A 10,600-nucleotide genomic window follows, 5' to 3' on the forward strand; every position below is an offset into this window, starting at 1 on the left:
ACACATGGACATCACCAGATGGTCAATACCAAAACGAGATTGATTATATTTTTTGCAGCTGAAGATGGAGAAGCTCTATACAGTCAGCAAAAGAAGACTGGGAGCTGACTGTGACTCAGAACATGAAATCCTTATTGCAAAATTCAGACTTAAATTGAAGAAAGTAGAGAAAACCACTAGACCACTCAAGTATGACCAAAATCAAATCCCTTACGATTATAGAGTGGAAGTGACAAATAGATTCAAGAGATGAGATTTTATAGACAGAGTGCCTGAAGAACTATGGACGGAGGTTCAGGACACTGTACAGGAGCTGGTGATCAAGACCATCCCCAAGAAAAAGAAATGCAAAAAGGCAAAATGGTTGTCTGAGAAGGCCTTACAAATAGCTGAGAAAAGAAGAGAAGCCAAAGGCAAAGGAGAAAGGGAAAGATTTACCCATTTGAATGCAGAGTTCCAAATAATAGCAAGGAGAGATAAGAAACCTCAGCGATCAATGCAAAGAAAGAGAGGAAAACAATAGAATGGGAAAGACTAGAGATCTCTTCAAGAAAATTAGAGATACCAAGGGAACATTTCATGCAAAGATGGGCTCGATAAAGGACAGAAACCATATGGACCTAACAGAAACAGAAGATATTAAGAAGAGGTGGCAAGAATACACAGAAGAACTACACAAAAAAAGATCTTAATAACCCAGATAACCACGATGGTGTGACCACTCACCTAGAGCCAGACATCCTGGAATGAGAAATCAAGTGGGCCTTCAGAACCATCACTTCAAACAAAGCTAGTGGAGGTGATGGAATTCCAGCTGAGCTATTTCAATTCCTAAAAGATGACGCTGTGAAAGTGCTGCACTCAATATGCCAGCAAATTTGGAAAACTCAGCAGTGGCCACAGGACTGGAAAAGGTCAGTTTTCATTCCAATCCCAAAGAAAGGCAATGCCAAAGAATGCTCAAACTACTGCACAATTGCACTCATCTCACACACTTGCCAGAGAAGGCAATGGCACCCCACTCCAGTACTCTTGCCTGGAAAATCCCATAGACGGAGGGAGGAGCCTGGTAGGCCGCAGTCCATGGGGTCGCTAAGAGTCGGACATGACTGAGTGACTTCACTTTCACTTTTCACTTTCATGCATTGGAGAAGGAAATGGCAACCCACTCCAGTGTTATTGCCTGGAGATCCCAGGGACGGGGGAGCCTGGTGGGCTGCTGTCTGTGGGGTCGCACAGAGTCGGACACGACTGAAGTGACTTAGCAGTAGCACACACTTGCAAAGTAATGCTCAAAATTCTCCAAGCGGGGCTCCAACAGTACATGAACCAAGAATTTCCAGATGTTCAAGCTGGATTTAGAAAAGCCAGAGGAACCAGAGATCAAATTGCCAACATACATTGGATCATAGAAAAAGCAAGAGAATTCCAGACAAACATCTACTTCTGTTTCATTGACTACACTAAAGCCTTTGACTATGTGGATCACAACAAAAAAATGGAAAATTCTTAAAGAAATGGGAATACCAGACCACCTTACCTGCCTCCTGAGAAATCTATATACAGGTCAAGAAGCAACAGTTAGAACCGGACATGGAAAAACAGACCAGTTCCAAATTGGGAAAGGAGTACATCAAGGCTGTATATTGTCTCCCTGCTTATTTAACTTATATGCAAAGTACATCATGTGAAATCCCAAGCTGGATGAAGCACAAGCTGGAATCAAGATTGCCAGGAGAAACATCAATAACCTCAGATATGCAGATGACATCACCCTTACGGCAGAAAGAAAAGAGGAATTGAAGAGCCTCTTCATGAAAGTGAAAGAGGAGTGTGAAAAAGCTGGCTAAAAACTCAACATTCAAAAAATGAAGATCATGGCATCTGATCCCATCACTTCATGGCAGATAGATGGGGAAACAATGGAAACAGTGACAGACTTTATTTGGGGGGGCTCCAAAATCACTGCAGATGATGACTGCATCCATGAAATTAAAAGACGCTTGCTCCTTGAAAGAAAAGCTATGACCAATCTAGACAGCATATTAAAAAGCAGAGACATTACTTTGCTGACAAAGGTCCGTCTAGTCAAAGCTATGGTTTTTCCAATAGTCATGTATGGATGTGAGAGTTGGACCATAAAGAAGGCTGAGCATCAAAGAACTGATGCTTTTGAACTGTGGTGTTGGAGAAGACTCTTGAGAGTCCCTTGGACTGCAAGATCAAACCAGTCAATCCTAAAGGAAATCAGTTCTGAATATTCATTGGAAGAACTGATACTGAAGCTCCAATACTTTGGCCACCTGATGGGAAGAACTCACTGGAAAAGACCCTAATGCTGGGAAAGATTGAAGGCAGGAGGATAAGAGGACAACAGAGGATGAGATGGTTGGATGGCATCACCGATTCAATGGATATGAGTTTGAGCAAGCTCTGGGAGTTGGTGATGGATGGGAAGCCTGGTGTGCTGCAGACCATGGGGTCACAAAGAGTCAGACTCGACTGAATGACTGAACTAAACTGAGCACAATGAGGTTGAGAATAGAAATCTTATTTCCAAACTTATTGTTTCTCATTTCCCAATATTTTCCTCTTCCTTGCATTTGTACTCTTGACTGCCTTCCCATCTGTCTTCTCCCTTTCCCACAGCATCTTTCCCAGGATGTATCCCACATTCCCCTGTTGGTGTGTTGCAGAGGGCACGGGGGAACCTGCACACCTTTTGCCCCTGAAAATCTCTCTCTGGTTTGACTCATGTCCCCCCTCACAGGAGTCATGAAAGCACTCATGTCCATCTGAAGCTGGCAGTTAAGCCTGGCAGCCAGGTGGTCTGAGCACTTTGCGCTGAAGGATCAGTTATAGCTCTTGGGCCAAAATGTGAGAAATGGACACGTTCCATCTTGATGGTGGGGTCCACCATCATCAAGCTAGTATCATAGCCAGGAGATGGGAAAGAGCCTAACTAATCCTTTGTGGTGGTGACCCAGGAGAACCGGGTCAGGGACAGTCCATTAGATGTTCCCAACTATGTGATAAATGTGATCTCCCAAACCAGGACCCCAGACATTTCATCTGGCATCATATGAGAGCATTTGCTGGACTATGTGTCATTCAGGAACTCCACATTTTTTTTAACATTATTCATTCATTTATTTATTTTAATATTTATTATTATTTATTTATTTGGCTGTGCTCGGTCTTAGTTGCAGTACACAGAATCTTCAGTCTTTTAGTTGTGGCCTGTGGGATCTAGTTCCCTGACCAGGGATTGAACCTGGGCCCCCTGCATTGGGAGGACAGAGAGTTAGCCATGAGCCCACCAGGGAAGTCTCTAGGAATGCCATCTTTAGCTTCACAAAAATATACTTGTGAGGGTTGACTCAGAGTATTGAGTTAACTCAGATCCAATGATAATGTGGGTCTTGGGTGGTGTGTGCAGGTGGCTGGTATGGAGCTGACAGTGACTGTCTCATTCCTCAGAAGACAGTGTCAGCTTTATACACATCAAAGAATATTGCCAAGGTGTGCCTAGAAAACTGTCTTCCTTACAGCTTATTTTCTGATTCCAGTGAACTTGATGTAACCTGGAAATCCAGCTTAGTGAAGATCCAAATGTGGAGGACTGGTCCAGAAGGTTCAGGGTGCACTGAGAATAGATGGCAATCCCCAAAGATGTTTCTGATGGGCTCTTATGCTCCTGATAAAAGCAGATCTCTCTATGTTGCTTTGTTTTGTTTCATTTTGATAAAAAGTACAAAGGAGGGAATTCCCTGTTGTCCAGTGGTTAGCACCCCAGGTTTTTGCTGCCAAGGAAGTGGGTTCAATCCCTAGTTCAGAAACTAAGGTTCCTGCAAGTTGCATAGCACGGCCAAAAAAAAAAAAAAAAAGAAGCTTCAACCCAGCAAATTCTATGACATTGAGTGGCTTTCTGTTTCTAGCTGTGAGTGCTCACCTTTTGGTATTGCCTTGGGATGATTTTATTCCCACTGCTTCACAAGGAAATGGTTTTAGAAAGATTCCTTTTTCCTGTTTACTTCCTCATAGGATAAGACAAACCAGCCACAGAAACAACAAAATAAGCCCGAGATTTCCATCACTTTAGCTATAAATGGGGACAAGAATGGACCTCCTTATAAATTATGCCCTGTTTTCTTGCAGTGCCTTTAAAGAGAAACGATGGCTTCAGCAGTTAGGAATAGCAAGAGTCCTAGCGAAAAAGAGCATTTCTAATCTGACTACCCAAGGAGGCTTGACAGCATGTGAAAATCCTCCAGAAATTGTGCTTTGAAAAGTCACAACAACCCCAGTTTGTATGAAGACCTGGTCAGACAGAACTTCTAATTCTAATGCTAAAGTTTCTAATACCTGTTTTAATTTTGGGGCTTCTGATAACAGTTCTGATGCTACATGAATATTTAAAGTTCAATACCATGTTTTCAAAAACTCCATCACCCTAAGTGAAAATTTAGGGCATTTGTTTTTACACAAAGAGTCTGAGGTATAATTCATAAGAAACTGAGAAGAGCAGTTGCCTATGGTAGTAGGGCAACTGGGAAGGTGAGAAACAAGGACATGAGCAAGAATGTTTATTTTCTCCCTCTCTCTGCCTCTTTTATTATTATTTGCTTTCCTGGGACTTTTAAAAATGATTTTTGTTTTTTAAACATATGATTGCAGTACACAGTAGAATATTAATTCAAAAAATTCTATATAGGAAAAATATTCTATATAGGGATGAGATGGCTGGATGGCATCACCAACTCGATGCACATGAGTTTGAGCAAGTTCCAGGAGTTGGTGATGGACGGGGAACCTGGCGTGCTGCAGTCCATGGGGTGGCAAAGAGTCAGACATGACTGAGCGACTGAACTGAACTGATACAGGGAAAGTCCCTGGTAGGGTTATAAACACCATCTACGTCTAATACTGGTCTCAGATATCTTTTGAATTTCTGCTAAGACACTGCTTGCTATTAATTTTTTAAAACTGATGTAGAGTTTACCTACAGTGAATTACAAAGATCTTAAATGTAAGATTCAACAGATTGAACAAACATATACATCTGTGTAACTAATAACCTAGTCAAGACATAAAGACTTCCATTACCTCAGAAAGTTCCTTCAAACTCCTAAATTTATCTTAATCCATATAGACGACTGCTATTCTGATTTCCTGATATATCTCCATGTATAACACTTTCCAATTAAAGGAATCATACAGCTGTTCACTTTGTGTCTGGGTTATTTTTCTCAACTTAATCTATTGAGGCTCATTAACATTGTTGCATTATTAGTAGTACATTCTTTTCTTTTTCTCTATGTAGTAATATTCCTTTATTAATTGCTGATATCATTACTAGTATCTTTTGCCCTATTTTTATTTTTGCCATGGATAGTCAGTCTTGTAATGGTTTTGTCAATTTTACTAGTTTTCCACAATGGACTGCTCCTTTTGTTTACTCTTTATATTGTATATTTGTTTTCTAACTTGTTAATTTTTTTTTTACAGTTTCTGCTGCGCTGATTAAATACTTTACTAGTCTTCTAATATTTTGGACATGTTATTCATAGCTATTTTCCAGTCCAGGTCTAACAACTCCAATATTTGCACTTCCTCTATACAAGTCTTCCTTGAATCTTTTTTTACTATTGAGTAGTATTTCACTATGTGGTCACATCACAATGTATTCAGATGTATGACATTGGGTGTCTCCAGTTTTGCAATATTGTGAATAAAGCTGCTTTAAACTTTATGGTAAAGGTCTTTTTCTGGACATATCCTTTCATTTATTTGGGGGCAAACATCTAGGTATGGAACTGTGTGATAATACAGTAAATATATAGTAACATTATAAGAACCTACCTAACAGTTCTCCAAAGCAGTATTATAGTTTTACACCTCTAGTAACAAGTGTTCTGGTCACTTTACAGACTCACCAAAATTTGGTGTCATTAGTACTTCTGATTTTTATTCTAGTAGGTTTGAAATGACTTCTCATTGTGGTTTTAATTTGCATTTCCTTGATGACTAATAATATTGAATGCTTTTTCATGTGATTCTTGGCTATTTGTACCATTTATTTTGTGAAGTGTCAATTAAGTTTTTGTCCATTTAAAAAATTCTGTTGTTTATCTTTTAATTATTGGTTTATTGGAGAGTTTTATATATTCATGATACAAGTTCCTTGTCAGATGTATGTACTGTAAGCATTTTTTCCTAATCTGTGGGCTCTTTCATTTTATTAATGGTGTCTTTTGATGAATGAAAATTTTTTAACTCCAATGAAGTACAGTTTATCGTTTTTTTCTTTTATAGTTCATGCTTTCTGCTTCCTCTCTAAGAAATCTTTGCCTACCCCAAAGCCATGAAGATATTCTCAAATGTTTTCTTCTAGAAGTTTCAGAGTTCTTCAGGTCTATGTGTGTTTAGTCGCTAAGTGATGTCCATCTCTTTGTGACCCCACAGACTGTAGATCTCCATGCTGCTCTGTCGATAGGATTTCCTAGGCAAGCATGCTGGAGTGGGTCACCATTTCCTTCTCCAGGAGATCTTCCTGACCCAGAAATCTATACTGTGTCTCCTGCACTAGTAGGTGACTTTACCACTGAGGCACCAGGGAAGCCCTAGGACCTTGGCACCCTTGTCAAAAATCAATTTACAATTGATTTGTTCTTTTTCCTTGTTTGTTTTGGCTATTCTTAGCCACTTGCATTTCCAAAAAGATTTTAAAATAAATGTGTAAAAAATAATAAAAATAAAATAAACTTGCTATCCTCTATTTTTAAAAAAAGCCTATTGGGATTTTGATTGTTCGAAACTAACTTCTTAATAATAGTGAATCTTACAACCCACCATATATTTCACCATCCATGGTATATGTCCCCATTTATTTAAGTCTTCCTTGATTTCACTCATCAAAGTTTTTTAGTGTAGAAGTCTTACAAATCACTTATTAAATGTTTTTTTAAATATTTTAAATTTTTGATTCTATTTGCTAGAAAAGTTTATAAGGTAGATCCTTATAATAGTCAGAGACACCTAAAATCTAAAACCATCTAAAAATAGGCTTCTAGTTTGATATTATAGGGTTGGGCATATAGAAAGTTGATACCAAAAAAAGGAAAGATGATGCTGAAGAAATGTAGGCAGCATGTACAGAAGTGTTAGTCATTGCAAAGACAGTAAGAGGGGATTGTAACTGGAAGAGAGCACAGCACAGGTTCTGGGGTACTGGTAACATTCTATTTCTTGATCTGGGTTAATAGATGTGTTCAATTTGAGAAAATTCGACAAGAAGTGGTTCCCATCCCCACCCCCCAGCTCTGTACCCTTTTCTGAATGAATTTTATCATCCAGTTAAAAAAAGTTAACTAAAATAATGAGAAAAATTTTAGGAGCTAATTAATAAACTACTTGATGCCAGCCTCAGACTCATGAGAGGGCAGTTCATGTGATGGATGCCACCATGTTACCTTCCCCTTGACTATGTGCTGAACTGAACTGCAATTCCTTGCAGGAGATAATCAGTTCAGTTCAGTTCAGTCAATCATTCATGTCCGACTCTTTGTCACCCCATGGACTGTAGCATGCCAGGCTTTCCTGTCCATTACCACCTCCTGGAACTTGCTCAAACTCATGTCCAGAGAGTCGGTGATACCATCCGACTATCTCATCCTCTGTCATTCCCTTCTCCTCCTGTCTTAAATCTTTCCCAGCATCAGGGTCTTTTCCAATGAGTTCTTCCCATCAGGTGGCCAAGGTATTGGAGTTTCAGCTTCAGCATCAGTCCTTCCAATGAATATTCAGAACTGATTTCCTTTAGGATTGACTGGTTTGACCTCCTTGCAGTCCAAGGGACTCTCAAGAGTCTTCTCCAACACCACAGTTCAAAAGCATCAATTCTTTGATGCTCAGCCCTCTTTATGGTCCAACTCTCACATTCATACATGACTACAGGAAAAACCGTAGTGTTGACTAGATGGACCTTTGTTGGCAAAGTAATGTCTCTGCTTTTTATATGCTGTCTAGGTTGGTCATAGCTTTTCTTCCAAGGAGCAAGCATCTTTTAATTTCATGGCTGCAGTCACCATCTGCAATGATTTTGGAGCCCCCAAAAAGACAGTCTGTCACCATTTCCATTGCTTCCCCATTTATTTGCCATGAAGTGATGGGATCAGATGCCATGATCTTCATTTTTGGAATGTTGAGTTTTAAGCCAGCTTTTTCACACTCCTCTTTCATTTTCATGAAGAGGCTCTTCAATTCCTCTTTTCTTTCTGCCATAAGGGTGGTGTCATCTGCATGTCTGAGGTTACTGATATTTCTCCTGGCAATCTTGATGCTAGCTTGTGCTTCATCCAGCTTAGGATTTCACATGATGTACTCTGCATATAAGTTAAATAAGCAGGGGGACAATATATAGCCTTGATGTACTCCTTTCCCAATTGGGAACTGGTCTGTTTTTCCATGTCCGGTTCTAACTGCTGCTTCTTGACCTGTATACAGATTTCTCAGGAGGCAGGTAAGGTGGTCTGGTATTCTCATCTCTTTAAGAATGTTGCACAGTTCGTCGTGATCCACATAGTCAAAGGAGCGTAGCAACTAAAGTAGTGTAGGCAACAAAGCAGAAGTAGGTGTTTTTCTGGAATTCTCTTGCTTTTCCTATGATCCAATGTATGTTGGCAATTTGATCTCTGGTTTCTCTGCCTTTTCTAAATCCAGCTTGAACATCTAGAAGTTCTCAGTTCACATACTGCTGGAGCCTTGCTTGGAGAATTTTGAGCATTACTTTGCTAGCGTGTGAAATGAATGCAATTGTGGGGTAGTTTGAATATTCTTTGGCATTGCCTGTCTTTGGGATTGGAAAGAAAACTATTTACCTATTACTGAAACATAACCAAGGAGATGCCTGGTACAAAGTTCCTGGGGCGGGAATGCCTATGAAGAAGAAAGAAATATGAAGAAATATGAGGGGAAAGGAAGGTAGATGAAGGGGAGGATGATAAGAAAAGAATGTGACAGCACAATTGATTCCCTGCCAGAATCAACTGAAAAACTGTTGAGTTTTTATTCTTTATTCACTTTAGCTCTAGAAGTAAGATAGTATGAAGTGATATTAAGGTCTTACTTTTTTACAATATTAAACAGTTGTCAAGCAGTATATTAGCATAGACAGGATACCATAGGACATTTATTCCAAACCTAAATCTTACTGAAATCAAAGTTAAGCGTCACCTTCTCTTTGCTCTGGGTCATTCTGTTCTTTCCTCAGGTATTACCACTTTCACACTGTATTGAAATTACTTGACTGACTCCTTTACTATCTTCTCTTAGGCAAGGACAGTGTTTTATTCATCTCTAAATTGCCAAGGAATAGCATATGCTTGAGCTTTGAATAACTGCTCTATAAATATTTGTTAAATTAAATAAATGAATTTTATGATAATCATGTACAAGACATTCTCAATGACATGTGCACACAACATCTGCTCATAAAATATAAATACTTCCACTTTCAAATCACTTGCTTAATGCTGATTTATTTAATTTGATCATCAAGATCAATTTCTTGATATGAATTTGTTAATTCGCCTGAGCATCATAGCAGCCCTGCATGGCACACTAAGGACAGTCAGCATTAAAGCACACGTTTTTACAGATGAAGAGGCTAAATTGGTAACATATAAAAACAACTTGGTGGAGGTCCTACAAGTAGTTAAGTGTCAGATTCAGATCTGGAATCCAGAGTTTTGATTTTTCAATCAGGTAATTACTTCTAAACAACCATAAGACACTTGGTACCAGAAAGTCACTCTATACATTATCCTAGCAAGTTCTAACTCCCAGGCTGGTTTCCCCAGCTATAACTTGGCTTTTTGACCACCTTCCTTGACCACCCCATTCTGTTCATCCTTATTTCCCATCTTCACCCCCAACCCCCATCATCTCTCCTGCTGAAGTCCCTGAGATCAGAGAGAAGAAATGCTATATTATATTGGCATAATAGTATACCTATTCGTAAATTCATTTCAGCATTCCTTATTCCCTCCATAATGGACATTCTCTCAATAATGTATGAATAAAATCTTCAGAACATACCATTTTTGCTGATCTGCAAAATAGTCCTAAGTAAAAATTGTATTCTCTCTGCAAATGCTGCTTCAAGACCTAACAAGTTTAAGGATCTGCCTTTCTGTGCCCCCACGTAGGAAACAGTGAAGCCTGGCATGCTGCAGTCCATGGGGAAGCAAAAAAGTTGGACATGACTCAGTGACTGAACAACAACAATAGGAAACAATTTCAGTTTCAGTCATATGTAAGGGATGAGGGAGACGCAGAGAGGAGAGCTGAAAAACATTTCCAATATTCAGTTCTGCTCAGGAGATGGCATATAGATATCTTGGAGCATCAGTTCAGTTCAGTCGCTCAGTCATGTCCAACTCTTGTGACCCCATGAATTGCAGCACGCCAGGCCTCCCTTTCCATCACCAACTCCCGGAGTTCACTCAAACTCACGTCCATCAAGTCGGTGATGCCATCCAGCAATCTCATCCTCTGTCGTCCCCTTCTCCTCCTGCCCCCAATCCCTCCCAGCATCAGG

The 10,600-nt window shown here is 39.6% G+C and overlaps 1 protein-coding gene across 3 annotated transcripts in view; it reads left to right on the forward strand.

Moving 5' to 3' along the window:
• Positions 1-4,479, forward strand: part of ANKUB1 (ankyrin repeat and ubiquitin domain containing 1) — a 30,674-nt gene extending 26,195 nt beyond the window's left edge. For all 3 annotated transcript variants that reach the window (XM_027543665.1, XM_027543666.1, XM_027543667.1), the window contains exon 6: positions 4,159-4,479. In XM_027543665.1, coding sequence (XP_027399466.1) covers positions 4,159-4,288 — 130 coding nt within the window. In that variant the 3' untranslated portion in view covers positions 4,289-4,479. The remainder of the gene's footprint in view (positions 1-4,158) is intronic.
• The last annotated feature ends 6,121 nt before the right edge of the window (positions 4,480-10,600 follow it).

The sequence above is a fragment of the Bos indicus x Bos taurus genome, chromosome 1, assembly GCF_003369695.1.
Source record: "Bos indicus x Bos taurus breed Angus x Brahman F1 hybrid chromosome 1, Bos_hybrid_MaternalHap_v2.0, whole genome shotgun sequence".
Classification (NCBI taxonomy): domain Eukaryota; kingdom Metazoa; phylum Chordata; class Mammalia; order Artiodactyla; family Bovidae; genus Bos; species Bos indicus x Bos taurus.